We start from the raw sequence: 21,182 nt of genomic DNA on the forward strand, positions 1-21,182 counted from the left end.
CAAAACCGTCAATCTATTTTGTTCTTTGACGTTCAATACATAAACAAACATGTACATGTCAATGACGTCATCTTTCTATGTTTCCAGCATGCAGCACAGTAAGCATGTAAGTCTGGTGTTGACATCACATAACTGTAAATACGTATGTTACAATTCGGTGGTGGACATCCATTGGATAAGAAAAGGCGCGCCCCTGATCAGCCCGCGATATAATAACCTAAAATTCCAGACCTCATAAAGTACCGAATCAGTAAATTCTACTTCATAACATCATATTCTTCTCCCAACTGGTTCTCATAAACATGCACATATTAAGAGAATTACAGATATACTGACTGAAATGATATTTTGAAATGAATCTAATTTGTAAAGAATTGTTATAACAGTACGAATAGAAATGAGTCTCTGGAATAGAAGCCTAGATATATTATGCGCAGAATGTGTATGCGCAGAATAATCATAGTAGTATTTTTTTCATTCACACATTTTCATTATCGGGTGTAGACTATAGCCGCGCCGGTACTTTGCTTTTGCAAATTTGACGAATTGTTCCACCAATCTTATCGTTTTTGTACATTCAATTAGTTAGTACGATTCTGTATTCAAGAAATCTTGATCTTTACTACTATGAACTACCAAGAAGAAGTCCATCCATCCGGAGAACTCGATATGGAGGGAGAAATGGTATGCATCGTGTTGTTAAATTGATGTACCGGTTGACTATGTCGTGTGTGCCCCCCTATGTTGTGTGTACTGCTGTTGTGTTGTGTTGCGACTAGGCTCCATGCGGCTCGAAAGTCGTTTGTCAAACCTTTTTGCAGATCAACATTTTCGTTGAGAATTAGATCATGTAATGATGTACAAATTGAGATTTTGAAATGGTATGCTTGTTAAAATGCACGTTGAGGGTGTTAACTGTTATATGATTGATAATTATATCGTTGTGACGCGTGTTCTCAGTCGCCACGCGCGGCGTGGCGGTTTTGTAATTTACGTTCGGTTTGTTTACTTTCGCTTTACTAGTCCATCAATCAAGTATGACGACGATGCATGAAAGGTGTTCTGGATATTGGTACAGTTATATGTTATGATGATCTATTTAGTTGGAAGCTGGAAAAGATGGCATATTTTCCAGCTAAGCCTTTTATCTGCGCAGTCATTAAATAATCAAAGTGAAGTAAATAAATCTGGATTAAGTATTCCAATCCCATCCATATCTAGATGCGCGGACCACGTGAATGACACTACTTATCAAAGTCACGTCAAAGACAAACACGAATGCATTCCGCGCGCAAGCAGCTAGCTTCCGATTTCACGCGTATGCAACATCATTCTTGACCATGTGCGTTTCATTGTTTGTAAATATTGAATTAAATATGACATTGGTGTCTAACAAAACCTCAACCGAATCTGATGGTTGTTCCATGATCCATGATCAATCAACATACACGGATTGACAATGCTCGTTATCATGGTTGTGACGGAGAAAACACATCTGTGTAAAAAGTGTGTTATTAACATAATTAGACTATTTCTCCCCTTTCGTTCTTTAAATTCTTTACTAAATACTAGGCCTAGATCTATAATAATTCTATAGTCTAGAATTATCTAGATAAATCGAAATCTCAAAATCTCTAATTTTCATTCATCTCACTGATCCCTCGAAAATGTGTAGAGGGGTCTATAGAAAGATTATCATAGATTTTGAGGAAACGAAGTGACGGATAAACTTTCGAACTACCTCAAGCTGGGTGTCTTGTTCCCGGTCTAGGCCTAAATTAAAGCTTTATGAAGTGTACAGTAGATCACAGCAGAACGAGCACCTTCCCTTATAGTTTGGGACGATATTATACTCTGTACTGTGGTGGTATCCTAGTACCAGTACCGTAATTGATTGTGGTTAGTGTGAAGCGCGGCAATTCTTTTGTCATGGTAGTATGCTTGAGTTGTGTGCTTTGCTTCCACGAGGTCCATGTCCATGTGCTCCAGATATATAGGGTTTTAGAGCAAGATACCCCCTTTCACACGAAGGCTGGTTATTTACCCACTCTTTCCTTTATTTAAAAAATAAGGATCATGAAGATACGTATGTGCGATTTTCTGGGTTTTTGGTCCAAGCGAATATCGTTTGTTAAATTATATAAATCGACTTACAGGAGCTTGTAAATTGTCACATGTAGGCCTAAATGTATGAACATGATTGGGAAGAGGGATCTAATTAAATAGCTGGGTCATTGATCTTTATGATTACGAATGAATTTGGAGCCCATCCGCAATTGTTAATGGAAATGCAAACAGGTTTTCATTCGCATTGCGTAATTAACTTGTTTAATTATGTAATAACATTATATATTAGATAGCTTAGACAGATACCGAGATGTGATTGGTCCAGAGCTCGTCACGTGATATCAATTGTGAGGATCCAAATTGTTATATTTTCCTGGCCGGTCACTTTTCGGTGTTATATTAACCAGCTGGTGAAATGAATATATTTTTAATCAATGCATGTCGCCCTCTTGAGGACTGTATGTCACCAATTACACACATTATACCATTACCGAGGGTCATTTCATTTTTTCAATATTTTTTTTTCATGAATTTTTTTTTCCCTTGAAATTATTTTTTCCACATTTTTTTTCTTCCCCAAAGAGAATTACCCAAAAAATGCTTTTTTGGGTAATTTTTTTTTTTCCCGAAAAATGCTTTTTTGGGGTAAGATTTTTTTTTTTCGATTTTTTTTTTCTTCCCCAAAATTGTTTCATAATTTTTTTTTTGTAAGGTTTTTTTTTTTTCTTGAACTATCTCGACAGATTATTTTTCTGTAATTTCCGAAAAAAAAGGGGAATTTCTTTTTTGGGCAAACTTTTTGGACCCCCCCCCCCCACAAAAAGGGCTATCTAATATAACAGTTATTGACTGGCAGGGGGTATATAACACTCTTTGGACCTGAAGGGAATTATATTTCCCCTCGTGACCATATTTTCCCTCAGCGCTGCGCGCTTCGGGAAAATATAACCACTTGGGAAATATAACTCCCTTGAGCGGTCCAAATAATGTTATATTACACCCCCTGCCAGTCAATAACTGTATAATATTAGTTTTGTGCAGGAGTTGAAAAGGTAAGAGAAAGTGAGATATATTTCACCCACTACACAAATGAATTTGTGTATGAAAGGTTTTGTTAATATATATACACCAACAACATGGTGGCCTGTACTTCAACAGAAGAAGAAGAAGAATGTAAATGCGAACCCCTTCTTATCAATAAAATGAACATCTCGATTATTAGAATGTAATAATTGGACATGCAGATAATAAAATAAACATGCAGATAATAAAATATAAACTAAAAGACTAATACGCAGTGATTTGTCATTCCTCGAGTGAACCGAAGTAAACACTGTTGATAATACACGAACATGTACATGTATTATGACAATTTTCACCCATATTTGCAAACAATTTTTATCATCGATTTTAGCCTACATGCATGTATAAACATACACACACACAAGAAAAAATGCATTCTATTCAGAGAATTGTATTTGGTGTTTGTAAATATTGAGCAGCTGTTGAGAAGTTAAAGTATGAGAATTTGCTGACTCGAGAAATACTTTGTATGTTATCAAGTCTAGTTCTCTCACACAAGGCCTAGGCCAATAGGCCAGACGAATTACCAAACATGCGGCCGTTGAGTCTTGAATTCAGACAGGCAAGAATTGTTTCCCCTAAATGTAACATAGCAATTGATTTTATTTCGTAACACTGTAGAAACTAGATTTCATTATATAATATTTTTACTATGTGAAAGAATATCGTACTTCTCTTATGCGTCTTTGCATTTCCTCGTTAACAATTTTGGAATAGTGATTCGTTTACCTGACTCTCAACCACAAGGTTGGTGGGTCGAATCCTAACCCGGTAGTTCATTAAATATAGCAGTTGTCTCTCTCAACCCAGGAAAGAGGCAGGTTCTTTAAATTTTGAAAAGCTGCTGCCGGAGAAAAGGCAACTTCAGGAAAATAATTGAATTGCCCAAAGAAATTGTTGAGAAATGTAAATCCCCTGCCGCCGAATAACGCTCCTTGTAGAAGATTATTTGTTGCCAATTTCTTGTGAAATATTAATCAATGATTGACGGGATTCGGCCTACTATAGGAGATGATGAGCCAGAATAATGGATTAAGCACAGACTTCAACCATCCTCTCGATTGTCATTATCATCATAAGTCTTCCTGTGAGAGTCTCTTTACATGACTTGCATGCTCTTATTGCTCTAGCTTGGTGACCCCATCATTTTTATCGAGAAATGACGAAATATGGATCAAAAGTACAAACCGCATTGCTGATTTCTTGATACAAATTGTTGGAGTTTTTTTTTAATGGGGCTCGCGGGCAGATATTTCGTGGGAAAGGCGATTAAATTCGTTAATCAATACATGTAACAAATACTTATTTTGTCATTATTATGACATGACCAAAGTAATAATTTTGAATTAGTAACCCCTATTTTGTTTCCATCATGTTTCCGTAAAGTATCCATTACACAGTGGGTTGTAAGGTAATATCTTGAGGTAGGTAGGTTACAGATAATTTCCATTAACTTCGGACATAATTTATTAATTAGGCTTATTGATTCCTACTTTCTCGTCCGTATTTTTCGTTAATATTGCAGAGAGGGGTCCTGTGTTTGATATCTGATACTTTTTCTCTACACAAAAATGCATTTGTCAATGTCAACATAAATAAACTCTTAATACTACCCTGTATTGTCATTGAACCTCTGCACTACATAGTTAGTACAGACGTTCAAAACCAGTTTTTTTTTTTAAATTTCCTAATTGTTTAGATATGTTCACAAATTCGTATTTACTTCATTCAGAACCATTAAAGCGGGTCGAAAAAAGGGTGCAACTAGGAATTGATTTTATTTGGCTCTAATAAAATAGAAAAAAATTGTTAAATTTGAGGATACCATCATAGTGACTATACTACCTATTCGTATTGCATTGACAGTTCACCAGTGTATTAGTTAAAATAAAATAAAATAAAAGAGATTGGGTTATGGGTGAAAAGGTGACATCTTGCATTATACACCTTTGTGTCGACAGAAAACCCAATTCTGTTATCAAATTTAAATCCTGGCACTGGTGATATCCTCCTCGGAAAGAACGAACAGAAGATAAGGCGACCATGTAGACAGATTTAGGTTTCCAGACAAAATGGTTAATGTAACATTGCTTCCGTTATAACTACCAGGAAAGGGGGGCATAACATTACCCGATACCCATAGACATAATCTCCAGGCTATTGCAACAGGTACATGCTCCCATCGCGGCAGGTTTAAATCCACCCTTGACACCTTTAAAGTCATCTTTAATATGGTATGTTGATGACGATAGTTGACGTGTGTTGGATGGGTTCCAATATGATAATGAGATAGTTGTTTGACAACCCTCAAGTGGGGTTGTTGGTGATACACATGGGGGAGCTTGACAGACAGCCAGACTGGGAGGCAGGCCGAGGGATACAGGAAGATACAGGATGAGGGGGGAAGAAGGGGGGAAATCCTTCAGGTTACCCAGACCTTGATGCACGTCGGCCCACTCATTTGTTTGTTTCTATCAGGAAATTACAAGAGACGACAAGATTCTAGACATTTCCTGAATTAATTTAACTGCTCAAGTTAATTTCTTGTGGGCAGTTCCAGGAATTGCATGGACATCAACGTGGCCACTTTTAGATGAGACTTTTGTTTTCTTCAACTATGCACTGTTGACCTTTCATTAAGTTTGACAGTGAGATTGGCCAAGATATATTCCCAAAGCGAATAATAATTGTCTGCTTGATTTCAGTTTCAGTTTTAACTATTCATCATTTCCTCCGTCTTACATATGGGACATGATTAGTATTCATCTTGGACTTATCTTAAAGATAAGACCTTGTCTTTACAAGTAGTAGGCCAACTGTCATTTTATAAACAAAGGCCAGTCATAGCAAGGATTGACTTACTGTCATACCTACTACTTTAGTTAATGATAGTAATATAACTGTGTAAATTTTATTCCACCAATATCCCTGGTCCCTCCCCCTCCACTGCCTCTCAATGTCTTCATGCTGGGGCTGTTTGTATTCGTTTACATGTGCCACTCTCCACCCAGGTGTAGTAAATAGGTGCCTGTGAGGAATATGTTCCTTGAAAGCTTTCAGCGGCAGAGTATACTTGCAAAGATGTATAACTCCTTGGTACTTGGTAGGTGCCTTTAGCACCCCCCCCCCCCCTGTCCCCTAAGATGGATATGTGCGCAGTATACTGTATATAGGTCTGTACGTTTGTGTGCATGGCTCGTGTTTATAAACACAAAATTAGTTCAGATCTGGTTCTCCACATCATGACACATCCAGAAAAAAAGTATTTTGTATCGTCATAGTGCCAGATGGGATCGGGCATATTACAGCTTGATGTAACCTTTCTAGTTCTTCAAGTACAACCCAAGGGTCTGAAGCTACAGACATACCGTGTAGGTCATTTGGATGCCAGACATTTCATGGGACCCGTTTACGTTTCCTTGCTCCTTGTATTTGGTCTCTCATCTCAGTCGTAGAAGGGTCAATTTGTCAGGTCACCCGGGGCTGTATTCACTAGGGGATCGCTACTTCCACTTTCTGAGGTCATCTCTCTTTCTCTCTGCCCCCTTTTCCTTGTTCTTTCCTTTCATGGGCCACGTTAGACTTGACCTCTTGGCTCACTATGATTAATCCATGCCATGCGGGAAGTGTGTTGAGGTTTCTTGAGGTTTCTAGCCGATTGTTTTGTTTTCTAAATGATGAAGGTAAAAACAATAATAAATAATAAAAATTAATTAGGTAGGTCAGTGAATATTGTCTGTGGCCTGTTTTTTCGGGAAGGGCAGTCTCCCAACCTCGAACCATTTCCCAAGAAAAGGCTGTACTAGTAGTAGCCCAATACAGTAGTCAGAAGCAAAAGGAGAGCATTTTGACACAAGTGTAGTGAGTCCTCGTCACAACAAAACAAAGTTTCTCTAAATATGAGATTTGTGCCATGTAGGCTACATATCATACATGTACACACCCCAGTATGTGTTTTGAAAATTAATTCTGGTGATAAAATGACATATGCTGCCTTTGCTCATGTGTTAATTGCTATTGCGTCGACAACTAGGGCGACTTGTTGGTATTCAAGAGGCACAGTACTGCGTCATCATACCATGGAGTTGGGATTGGATTTTATCCGTGTCCATGGTCATACCAACGTTTAGTGTGTGTAAATAGACCTGGGCTGGGACGCACTATATTGGCTCGATGGGGGCGGGGGGGAGGGGGGGGGGGGGACGTGAAATGAGATCAGGGGAAACGAGATCAGAGGAAACGGTCTCACCACCCAGCTCTCTCTGGTCTCATACGGAACGACCATAATTCATGGAATGATGAACTTATATGGGTAGTGTCTCAATTACCCAGGGATTAGTTGTATTGATGTCTTTCTGTTTTTGACTCTTTGGGAGGTGTGATAGAGTACGAGGTGTACTATGAGGTTGCGTGACAACTTGTGATGATATACATACACAGTGTATAATGAGAATAAAGTACAGTTACTGGGGCCCCCTTCATAGTCCTCACTGAATGATTTGTAGAGGAAGAGAAATCGAGGAATTCATTGATGAGTACCTCATTAGAATGGAACGCATATCTGCCGTTCACAAACTGGAACCCGCGCATTGTCAATCTTTCCGGCGCGCAGGATTTGGAGATACTAGGCGGATTCAGGCGGATCAACAACAACAAAAAACATACTGCTAAAATTATCTTTTCAGGAAAAAATAATATGATATGAATTCATCATTTTGGCCTCATTATGGATTGCATCATTCACCTACAAATCCCCACTTCCCGAGTCCAAGTGGCGGCCATTTTGAAGGAAAAAAAATAATTAAAAAAGGTCTCCTTCTTTTGTTTCAAATGGGCAGGACGTTAAACATGTTTTTGAGGGGCCTTATTTTGATTTAGTCAATCTAGAAAGCTTTTATAGACAGTTTGGAGACTTCATGTTTGCATTTGTTGATATTTGTTTTTAATTCTTTCAAGTGGGAAAACAATGTACATACGTCTGTGACTCTGTGTGTACTTATTCACAGAACACTAAATAACTAAATAAATTTCATAATATGTAAATAAATAAATGTTTAAGTGAATTATTAAATAAATAAATAAGGAAATAAATATATAAAACTTGCAGACCATATACAAGGCTACATATAAGGAATACTGCCTTGTGAATGATGATGAAATGTATGTTTGTCATCAGTGAAAGGCGGAAGTTTTCAGTCGTTTTTGTCTCGCCTGCGTAGCAAAAAGCGAGACATAGGCGCCGCTTTTCCGGTGACGGCGGCGGCGGCGACGGCGACGGCGACGGCGACGGCGACGGCGACGGCGTCAACATCAAAAACTTAACCTAAGGTTAAGTTTTTGAATTTTTGGTATAATTTTTAAAGTATAAGTTCTTAGTCAATGAAACTTTGACTATAGGGTAATCAAGTATCCCCAATCATGTGAGTAGAATTTCAGATCACAAAGTCAAGGTCAAAGGTCATTTCAGGTCAACAGACTTGGACTATGTTGTAGCATCATCATCGAAAACTTAACCTAAGGTTAAGTTTTTGAATTTTTGATATAATTTTGAAAGTATAAGTTCTTAGTCAATGAAATTTGGACTATAGGGTTACCAAGTCTCCCCAATCATGTGAGTAGAATTTCAGGTCACTAAGTTAAGGTCAAAGGCCATTTAAGGTCAACAAACTTAGACTTTGTTGTGGCATCAACATTAAGATTTTCAAAATGCTTCTTCTTCGATATTTTTCAACTGATTTTGATTCTGATTGTTTCATATGATAGGGCTAGGAGGGGATTTAAAATTTCTACACAGAATCGTGAAATTCATTATCTATGCTAATTTATGCAAATTTATTTGAAATCACAAAAAAGGCTTCTTCTCCTTCATTTCTCGACCGATTTTGATTTGGTTTGCTTTAAATCGTAGAGCTAACTTTGGTACACTAAATTTCTACACAGAATTTTGAAATTGTTCTCCATTAATTAAATATGGTAATTTATGCAAATTTATTCCAAAAATAACAAAAATTGCTTCTTTTCCCTCATTTCTTGACCGATTTTGCCTTATCTGGTAGAGCTAAATTTGGAACAATAAACTTCTACACAGAATTGTGAGATTTTGCTCCATTTTTTATTTATTGTACTTTATGCAAATGAAATGAAATTATGTCCCTTCCAGGGCATCAAATTTCTATTTTTTGACCAGTTCAAAAGTGTACCACATAAAATTTACGATATTTGTTGTTGTGAGATGCGGATGAGCGCTACGTCATTGACGTTCTGGTTTATCATATTGAATTGCGTTATGCAGGCGAGACCGCCGAGAGCGTTTCCCTTGTTTGTTGTTGTTGTCATTTGTCGAAAGTTATAGGACTCTTTCAAATACACAAGAGGAACGGAAAATACCTCACTCACTCATCTGTGTGAATGACAAAAAGAAGTTTCCTTCTTTCTCCTTGTGTGTCTGGATTGGTATAGTATACATTTTCGTACCGGCGCTATATAAATAACCATATTATTATTATTTTTTTTTTAATACCTCTAGACATACCTCTAGACATAAGTATGAAAAAATATACAAGAGATTTGAAGAAGGACGGTTGGATAGCTGTATTTAGAGCCATTGATTCTTAGATCTCTCTATCTCTCTCTCTCTCTCTCTCTCACGTGAATCTGTCCATGGTCTGTCTCTCTTTTCATGAAAATAGTTTAGTATATGCTGTGTGTACTAAAGTGCGCTTACTAATGCTGTATTGTCAAATTCACGCACTGCAAATAATATTATCTTTTATGAGTAATGGGCTTTTCACTTAATATGATTAATTTAACTTCTTTAAACTTTGGAAATCACTTTTCATCGTAAGGGGAGTAAGTGAGTTGAAATTGTATGAACGACCGAACGTCCCGTTATAAATCATGGGCTGTACTTCGTTTTGCTGCTTTTCAAGCTTGACAAGTATCAATGGGACACACCCCACAGTTTGCTCTGACCTGTACTGGACTGGTCTATACGAAATTAAATATCTATGGAAACCTTAAAATGGAGAATCAAAAGCGTAGTATACCCTTGACCCGTTTAAAACAGATGTTTCTATAGACGGACACAGTAGACAGCAGGGTACCAGGTTATTGCAGGGCGTATTTTGAAGGAAAACATAAGATTCGAACCGGAATTTTCACAATATGCCAGATATATTATGAAAAAGTAAGTTATAAAAAAGAGGAACGAAACAAGGAAGCGATCTTTTGAATGGCGTAATCGCATTTTCTTCCAAGACTTGCTAGATAGGAAGGTTGGTAAAAGTAGACATGGAATGACCCTGGAACATTCAGGTGGACAATGAAACATTCTTTCCTTACGTCTGAAAGACATTTTGGGTCTTCTTGGTCTTCTGTATTATGACATGTAGCCCCCAAATGCTATTTTCTCTTGCCATTTGATTTTCTTGTAACAAATTTTCCCACAGTCCTCTCCCATTCTCTATTTTCACACGATACAGATCGTTCTCTTATATAATCCTTATCTAACGGATTGCACCTGGATTAAATATTTCCTATTCAAGTTTCCGTGGCCTACAAAGTCAATCTGAAACTATAAATTATACAATTAATGATCCTTAATGAACCTTTCAGATGTAGTTTGTTCAGTTAATGGATTCGGAGTCTGTAACTTGACAAAGATTGAGCATTATTGCCAACCTTCTTATTTAGCCCATGCATTAATTATTCACCTTTAAAAACAATTTGATTGTAACTAGATGTTCCCTAAAGTTTTATCAAGGGACCCCCCCCCCCGCGTTTTTACACTTGATATTTACATTCTTTATTATTGATAGTAAAATAAATTATTCATTTATTTATTTATTTATTCGTTTCATCTGTTTGTTTTTATTTCTTGTTTCTCTTGAAGTATAAACACGGTACACGTTAATTCGGTTCTAGGACAATTACCCCTGGGTAATCACCCCCGGAAAATTACCCCCCCCCCCGGATAATTACCCACCGGAAAATTACCCCCCGAAAAAAAATCTGCTTTTATTAAAACCAACTTATTATCAGGCTGGACTTCCCCTTTAACGAACAGGGGGGTATTTTCGGTGGAGGGGTAACTGTCCTCGGGGGTAGTTGTCCTTGGGGTAATTTTCCGGGGGGGGGGGTAGTCCTCCGGGGGTTGATTGCCCAAAGGGACAACTGTCCTGATACGCGTTAATTCAAATGACCTGCCTCTTCATATATCAATTTTTATCAGCGGCTGAAATTAATCGGCACTTCTATTTAACACTCATCTGTTGTTTGAACTTCTTTGTATTGTGTAGTTTCAATACGCCGGTGAACTTGAATTGTAATGTTATTGTTTTTTCTTATTATTGTTATCAGTTTAGGCCTAGTTGTAACGAATACGATGATTAAATCAAAGCCCCCCCCCCCCAACACACACACACACACGATGACGACGACGCCCAAACCAGGTGCGTAGTTACGTAGTTTTTTAATCGAGTGGCCAAGAAAAAAACAGACGAAAAGGGAAAAGGCAAAACTGAAAGGAAAATGAGAGAAAGGAAGATAAATGGAAGGAACTCCCACACCCTGCCCCATATCGGTGAATTTTTTGATTTGCATTGATTTATTAAAATGCCCCTACCTATGCCAGTGCTCCTTCAGTGTGTAGGCCCACGCTACGCCTCTTCCTCGACCCACACAGCTTAGCATGCACAGGAAAGAGATGGCAATTAGTCTGCTGTTGTGTCATAATTGATCTTAGTACCGACTTGATGTCGTGCCAATGATAATCACCACTATACCATCATGGTCTCATTTTGATTTTATCTTGAGGAAACATTCCTTTTGAAATTACCCAAGTTAATGTTATTTTTTGAAGATTCGTGGTCACAAATAACGACAGAAGAAGAAACAGATTAGAACCATCTAGTTTGTCCCAGTTCAGGATCCTGACTGCATTAGAATATCGACAGGACAAAAAACATACATAACTCCCCCTTTTTTTAGGGGGGGGGGGCTACTTAAGAGCCAAACTGTTTTTGTTATTATCATATTTCAAATTTATTTTATCTATAATTTGTATTTTTATCTTGTGGATGAACCCCTTTGAAGACCAGCTTTTAGCTGAAAAGGGTGATCCTTCCCATAATATATGTGGAAAATAAATAAATGAAAATTTAAAAAAAATGACAGTAATGTCATGTTAGCCTTGTATCCCATCAGATGGGTTGTTACTATAGCAATCCCATGTCTTTCGTGGTCACAACATTGGACCCGAATTTTCTTGGCCCCTCTTACTAGACAAAATAAACAGTCACAAGTGTCCAACCCATTTTATGCCTCAATGCTCAATGAGAAAAACTGAATATTGAATCCTTCAAACGCCCTTCGGTTCAATCAGAAAACGCTGTCCCACATAACTCTGTTGTGTATACAAGTATACGTAGCATTCCATTAACAGAGCTCAGTTGCTATCCACGACGTACTATACATGACGTAGTAGAATACAAAAGGGCCAGCCCCTCACACACCCCCTTCGCAAACTTCCGCTATTGTGTGTAAGGATTACTCTGTCGCTTGGGCATTATTGTGTGGGCTTTGTGTATGTAGTGTGGAAACTGAAACAAGGCTTGAAAAACACACATTTTTTGTAAATGGGTCTTAATGGGAGGGGGCATGTCATATCCATTCCCTTCCTCGCGGCGTCCCTGCATTACACTTTTCCATTTGAATCATATTACTCTAATTCGAATGTCTTTCAAAATCCGCTGATCTTTAAACAATATATAGCTATCAAGCTTATGATATATTAATCTGGATCAGGATGGATTAGTATCCATCGGAAGCACAGCTGTGATGTCAATGAAATCATGTGGTAACTCAATAAATGAGAGATACGGGTACGTGGCTAAAGTTACATTTATATAAAAATTTAAAAAAATAAAAATGAATTATGAAGAGAGTAATAAACAGTATGACCCTGTTCAGAAAGAGATTATACAAAATGCCTGGTTGAAACACTTCGGAAATTATGGGGGTGGTAAAACAGGTGTGGTTAATGCACTTTCATTGAAATTTAAGAGGGACATGGGCCCATACATTTACACCTGAAAAATATTGTACATGTAGTGAATGAATACAAATATGAAGGAAAACTACTGACAAAGACTATTCAACTAGCGGAAGTTTCATTCACGATAATTCAGTGCTGGCCAAAAGGAAGTCATACAATTTTTGTATTCACTTATTATTATTTTTGTAATTGTGGCTAAGCTGTGCAAGAGAATGTGTTCAATTAAGGCTTGGAGCATCGAAGAGAGAGAGAGAAGACGGATGGAGCGTGTCTGTAGAAATTTAGGTACTGAATTAATAATAACGAGTAGATTCCTTCCGCCTGCAGTAAGTTTAATCAAGATCTTACGGTCTATTTACAGTGTGTCGGTCCATTTATATTAATATCCATTGGTTAGTTCAGTCACAGACTCACAGCAGTCACAGGTACATTGTAACAGTACTGATTTGTTATTAAATGACTATAGTACCATGATAGTACTCAATAATGAATATCCCCATGCATTGACGTCATCACTGTCTCTTTCTGTCTGTATCTCTCTGCCCCCCCCCCTCTCTCTCGCTCTCTATCTCCTCTAATCCTGAGGTGATCGGAAGTAGATCATCCCATGGAGACGATCACAGACTAAGAACCCAATTTAATTATGATGGATTTCTTGAGTCACTTTCTCCGTCCCCTAAGAGAAAAGAATGTAGAGACTCGTGAATAACGACCCCAACATCCTGATACAAACACTCGACTGCATGCGCGTAAAGTAGGCCTGAATTTGTACGTGTGTCTGTATTAAGCCAAACCATGCTCAGATTGGACAATGAAGATTATTCTGATTCCCCTTAGAAGAAAAAAAAAAGTAATTAAATTTATTTATAAATAGAATATGAAAGGATTACGTCAGTCCTTGTGATCTCTTGAGAGAGGATAGTATGCGATAATGCCTTTTTTTATTAACGTCGGAGGTGAACAAAATCTGAAAATTCTTGTGACTTTATTTTTATGAATACATACACAATAAAGAAAATGCGTTCCAAAGTATTGGCACATAGCAGCATAAGCTGAATTCGCATTTTCTTTCAAATTCAGTGTCCACATATTATAGCACGCTAACAAATCGCTTACGAGGTGATTTCTGTTTTGTATAGAAATTCGAAAACTGTTGATGTTGCCATTACTTTTATCTGCGGTGCAGTCGGTATTTCTACAGGTTCCATTCCCGTCCTCTCGCTTTATCATTTCGGCAAAAAAAAGAAAGGGTCTGCGTGACTATCGAACGAAACAGCACATCATTTATTGAATTGATTTTAGTTTTTTTTATAAAGAATGATGAAAAATGCCTCCTTTGTTTTGGTATGCAAGTAAAAGCAACATCCACTGATGGTATAGAACCAAGATACAAAACAGATTTCTTGTTTATTTATATCTATCTTTGTCATTCTGAATAAATATAAAGAAGACCTGAACAGTAAGGAACAGAACCGCGCAAAAAAAAAAGGGGGGGGGGTGATACTAGTCGTTGTGAATAGTAAATGTAGGCTTGTAGTACGTGTTTCGGTGTATGACTTTACAACTTAGCGGCACCTGTTAAAGATTCTTGGAGAAATTCATGGAAATTGGAAACATCCTCCATATAAACTGTCATCATCGGAACTAAATGTCATCCCATCTGACTCCGCCATGCCTATCATCAGGTTTCACAGTGTGACGCTTCTTACTATAATAGTGGCAGTGATTATCTGCTGAGATTACCGACAGCACAGACAGAGCATTGAAAGCAAATATGTTGTCTGCCTGTACATCATGAACTGAACCAAAAACTATAATGAACATTAATTAAAATCATGCTTCCATTCTTTATGGTAAGAATGGAATATGGCGGGTGGGTTAGAATTCCTGGTAAGGGCCTTGCATGCAGGTGTGATTAATTAAACGAAAATGAATAATGTTTGAAATGATTGAATATTAACTGAATGAGATTTGGCGACAGAACGATTAAAAAAAATTATTACGAAGTAAAAAAAATTAATATTTCGCAAACGTGAACATTTACAGTATGGGAAAATGATCAGAATATAGCTAGAAACAGATAATGACAACCCATCGCAAATTCTTAATCTCTGTTAATTCTCGCATTCATACAAACAATTTTCACAGAGCTTTTGTGGTGATGCTCGTTGCATGCACACGAGGCGTTATTTAATTTGTGTTATTATCTGCGCTAGTTATCTGACCTTCAGATTAGCTCCATAGGTCTACTGCCTCTTGGATCAGACTACCAAGGAGACTGAATATGAAGGACTGAAAATGTGTTATTGACTATGATCAATGTTTTGATAATTATTGGTAACGTATTGACACAAAAAAACATTTTGTAACCGACGACAAAAAGCTTGAATACACAAGTGCCCTTATATTGTGGATAAACCGGAAACGGTAATTAATGCGTAATATTTGGTTTGGGTTTTAAAATGATGTGAATTATGAAACAAATAAACACGAAACTGTCCAAATTTGGTATGATATTTTCAATTTCATATTCTGAGGATGTATCAATGTAGTGAAAAGACATATACAATGTGATATATTCCTATATATCATTGAGACACTGTTAAAGTAATTTTCATTGAGTAGGATGAAACTCATCATGTCTGTCTGGCAGTCATCTCCCGTGGCCTAAATACTGAACGTGTTCATCCTTGAGCGCTACAAATAGCTACAGATATTAATCATTAAAGATTTAAACATCAATTCCCGCAATCATGAACGTGGTAATGAGTACAAAGACACGATGAATGGATATTTGAATCTTTTAATTTTCTGTGCGAGTCCAAGAAAATATTCCGTTTATAACAAATCATTTTACTTTATCTTCCGTCATCCAGGAAATTATTGATGATACGATTAGATAGCTGCCTTTCTCTATGATTATCTCTGTCGTTCCCGATCGTTCTTTTATGTCTTGTTGTCTCTAGAAACCGTCATGTTCGTTTTGTTTTGTGTGTGTGTGTGTGTGTGGGGTTTTTTTTTTTTTTCGTTGAAGTAGGAAGGGTGCTATCGGTATCGATACATTTTACAGTCGGTTAACGAAGATGCCTCATGAAATACATGTATGTGTGTTACGTGCGTGTGCGATGGTGAATAGAAATGGCGGAAATTTGTGCGAATTGTGAGGCGCCATCGAACCTTAATCACAAATCTTCAGATTTGCATTGGGGATAGTGGAATATATATATTTTAATTTACTTCGTCTCGTTCTCAGTTTTAAGACCCTATAATCCACAATCTTGCAAAACAGAAAACGTGTGGGTCATAATTATGAATAATCCGAACTATTCAATGAAGGCCAAGCCTCGCATTTCTACACCGTCGTGTGGATGGAACTACAATCGACGCCACACGATCGCGATGTAAACAAACGAAGGTTCACTCGTAGTATAGTAGGCGGGAACATCGAAGAGTGGTGAACGAGGAGGTGGGGGGGGGGGGGGGGGGGATTTCTCGATCGCTGAAAGGGTAAACACGTTCTCGCTCTGACGTAAGAGCTTGGATGTTTGTGAAAGGATTTTTTGGTACCAATAGGGGTAGTCGCGTAGGGTCTATGGGTTCTCTTTACACACATCGACTCGTCTTGCTAGTAATTGAAGCTGGAAAAAGATGTGAAACGTCATCACAGAATGGATGGGTGTTTGTATTTCACGCACGTGACGAGCTTTCCCCTTATCATATATGTCTGTGGTGTTGTATGCCAGCATAGCTAATGGAAGCTATCTCACCCTCATCAATTCACAACCATGCCCCCTACCAACCCTGCCCCCTACCAACCACTCATCTTTCAAGACTCGTCAGAGCAATCAGTGCTTGATGTCATTGCCCTCTTTGAAGATCAATCAAAACATGTTCTTAATTGATTTGGGTAGTAATACTAATTTAGAATGGTTGTGTGTTTGTACTTCATGCAATAATGATTGATGAGCTTACACCTATCATGTGCCTTTGCTTTGGACTGTTGGAGTTATCTTCCAAGCACCTGCATAGCTCATGAAACGCTCTCTCATCCTTAGCATCCTTCACTCCAAGAGCCATGTTCCACCTGCTCCACCCCCTCATTTTTCAAGAGTTACATAATGCATTCATGATTTGGGGTCATTACACTGTAATTAATAACCGGACGTTTTTCATACATTAGACACTTTCCAGCAATTTGCTAACGGCGGTCAGTTCAAGGGTCGGATTGAATTATTGTACTTTATGTTCTTAGATCACTTTAAATGTTATGCATGTCTTTAATGTAATATTTACAAGTGAAGCTCCTTAAGAGACACGCTTTATAATAATAATTTAAACCCCAAAAATGTGGTCATCAATTAATTTATCTACAGAAATATAATTTTATTATATGAAAATTATGAATTCTCCCAAAACAAGGCAATAAGATGACATCTATGCTAGTTTCTTTGAATTTGACCCAGTCTATTAGTGACATTCGGATCTTCGACTAATTCTAATTTTAGATGGATTTGTGATCCTTCGAGAAACGACAATGCTCATATTAAAGTCTAGGGAAAAGAGACATGTTACTTGGCTTGAGGAAGAGAGAGAGAGATGCCCGGCATTTTAATCGGACACTCTGACGTCATTCATATTTAGTTACGGCGCACGTCTACGCCAAACCGGTCACGTGCATTTGTTATGCTATTACAGAGTTGTATAGTACAGTGCGCAAAGCGGAAAACACTACGACCGGCAGAGTAGATCGAGATGAATGGGTCAATCTCGTTTAGATAGCAAATGACTTTCTGATTGTAAAGACGTGATTTCTTTTAGCAGCGTTGTTACTTTGAATCCGAGCATTGAACAATAGAAAAAAGTCTGATAGATGTGATTTAATACGAAAAATACTCTTTTGTCTACGGATAACGTCCTCGCTTCATCATTCTATTTGGCGTTTTAAGCATCTTATCTCGCGCAGCATTCTCTTGTCGTCATAGAATTTGTTGTCTTTTTTTCTGGAGACGTTGAGTCATCTACAAAGGACCTAATCACATAAATCACATCGGGCAAACAATGAATGATACGTCGGAGAAAATGGTATGTGTCTGTGTTGTTTGTGTATGAAATTGATTTTAAACACTGGAGTACAGTAATGTCTGAAAGTACCGTGCCTTCTTCATGATATACTCTGTGGTAATGGTGGTGGGTATATGGTGGTAATGATAATGCTTATGTTGATGATAATGATGATGGTGATGACTTAGTAGTGGTTTTAGATTGTGATGATGAATGATTTATGATATTAAATGTGTAATTATTACTGAAGAATGTCGATGTATATCTTGAATGTTATTGTGACGATAATAATGTATATTACTACTATATCTGTAATTTAAAGGGGTTAATTTAAATTAGTGCTGTAGTCAAACGTTTAACCGTCCGGTATCCGACCGCCCATGGCGGATTCCGTTTTCAATTGGACGGTTTCGTTTTCCCGTTTTTTTTTTTTTTTTTTTTTTTTTAATAATTTTTTTTTTTTTTTTTTTTTTTTTTTTTTTTTTTAAAAGTTTCGATTTATGCCCCTCCACCTGGCACTATGCCTGGCAATGTCTTCCAGCTCAGTAATCGGTGTGATGACTTACCACTTGGAAACTAGAACAACACTCCAATTTGTCTGTCATCTTGGTTTGAAAGTAATCTTTGTAATAGATCTCAATATATATTCATCCAAGTTTAACACATGGTGTACCACAAGGTTCTATCCTAGGTCCTCTACTGTTTTTAATTTACTTTAATGATCTTACATATTATTCTAAAACGACATTGTTACTATTATTTGTGACTAGTTCACAAGCACAAATCGGCGCCTTCAGTTAAATCACCTTCCTGCTTTTTCACACGGCCAAAAAAAAAAAAAAAAAAAAAAAAAAAAAAAAACGATTTTTTTTTTTTTTTTTTTTTTTATTTATTTATTTATTTTTTTATTTTTTTTTTTTTTTTTATTTTATTTTTTTTTTAAATAAATCGTTTAACCGAAAACCGTCCGGTTTTGACAGGCGGTTAAACGGAATTGGAGATATCCGTGATGTTACAGCACTAATTTAAATGAATAACTATGAATTATTTATTACAATTGCTCCTATATTTGTACATAAATCGCTTTGTTTAAATCAAGAATTCACATTCAAGATAACCCATCTAATTTCTTGCGCTTTTGACATAATAATACAATTAAATGCATCACAAAATATAACAAAATATATGTGAATAAATTGTCCCTGGTGGTCAACTAATCATTGGAATAATGAGTTTTATCGCATATTCTAGTTCACAAATGTATTAAAATACATGCATGTTACTAGATTGGATGATACAGTAAGTATGTCATAGCAACAAGCCAACGACCAATAGACGTAACATGCGTTTTACTATTGAAGTTGAAATTGAATACCTGGTATATTAACGTTTGAATGTAGTCAAGAATTGAATACAATTTAAAAACGAAGATTAATGCATTAATAAATTTTAAAAAAGATTGAAAATAATGAACATGAGTTTAGCGGGACATCATGCACTCTAGAAACTGAAATTTTAAATCACCATTTAAAAGGGCCGAGGAGTGACCACTCTTTCAAAAAGTCAGATTGATACTTTTAACATGCAGGATTCAACCGTTTATAGTGTTAGATTCTGCAATCTGCATGTTCAAAGTGTTAATCTACCATTTTGAGAGAGTGGTCATTCCTCGGCCCTTTAAAATGGTGATTTAAAGACCGTCAATACTACTGGGCCAGAAGGGATTAAACCACACAGCGAGGTCACTGACAGGTGGCTATCTCATTAACTCAGCTCTAAACTCACATAAGAAAAAGAGGATCATGGGGGACCAACAGGCACCGATTGGGGAAGTTTTATATATAGAGGGAGCAAGTAGCTACTAGTAGGACATTGGGGCTTTAACATTTCAGTTTTTAGAGCGTGGTATGAGAAGGGGTTCGTAGAAGAAGCTTCCATAAATGTGAATGTGATATTGTCCATTACTTAATATTACGTAATAACGTTTAGGTTATAATATAACGGGGGGGGGGGGGGCAAGATGTGAAATGAAGAAATGCGTTTTTAAGGAACACTACGTATAAGTCATGTTCGCTTCCCAGTTGTTGAGCGCTAGCCAGGAAACTGTCGGTATCAAAGCCAATTACATTTTGAAAAATTCAAAGCACGTGACGTAAATTCATCCACTTATGATTTAGCCTAACTATTGCCAATTTTATCCCTAAAAAAGTGAAGAAAAAAAATTTGAAATATTTTTAATTTGGATTTGGTAAAGAATGGCAGCGTGGATGAGAAAAGACGACCTATACATGTATGTCATAATCTTAGTTGAAAATGTGCTGGGAGGGGGGGGGGGGGGGGGCTTCTCTACAACCCGTACCCTCGGGTCTCTCCTTCCGGTGTATATATTGATTATGTGTGCATTTGTGTATTTCACATCTCAATGAAAAAGTCATCATTCGGCAGAAATATATCATTTTTATATGCATCTGCCCATGACATTTAATATTAACCAATCTCAATCGGGTATTAGATTATTGGTCTATAGAAATGGAATTATCGCGAATTATTCATCTATTCTTTCTCAATGATTACGTATTGAGGGTAAATTTGAAGCTTCGTACAATTTTCAGATTCATTAAAATACATGTAGAAAGATAAATTGCACGATATATATTTCAGACTTCTGATATTAAGTCGATGCGACAGGTGCACCGTCAATGGAAAACTAATAGTAATCAGGCAATTATATTTTTTCCTGTACAGTATTTGATATTTTGATAGCGCTACAGGAAATGGTATTTACCATAGAGGTGATTTGCAGTGGAGTTGGAAATTCATAGTGAATAATGCAACTGATCATGATATTATGATGCATTGGACAATATTACAGGAATGTTTGTAAACTTGTTATACTTTACTGAAACGTAGCTGTTTC

At 37.1% G+C, this 21,182-nt stretch overlaps 1 protein-coding gene across 1 annotated transcript in view; it reads left to right on the forward strand.

Moving 5' to 3' along the window:
- The first annotated feature begins 483 nt into the window (after positions 1 to 483).
- Positions 484 to 21,182, forward strand: part of LOC577626 (sodium- and chloride-dependent glycine transporter 1) — a 38,392-nt gene continuing 17,693 nt past the window's right edge. The window contains 1 exon segment of the mRNA XM_777840.5: positions 484 to 684. Coding sequence (XP_782933.4) covers positions 628 to 684 — 57 coding nt within the window. The 5' untranslated portion in view covers positions 484 to 627.

Source organism: Strongylocentrotus purpuratus, unplaced genomic scaffold (genome assembly GCF_000002235.5).
Source record: "Strongylocentrotus purpuratus isolate Spur 01 unplaced genomic scaffold, Spur_5.0 spur5_scaffold_11, whole genome shotgun sequence".
Taxonomy (NCBI): domain Eukaryota; kingdom Metazoa; phylum Echinodermata; class Echinoidea; order Camarodonta; family Strongylocentrotidae; genus Strongylocentrotus; species Strongylocentrotus purpuratus.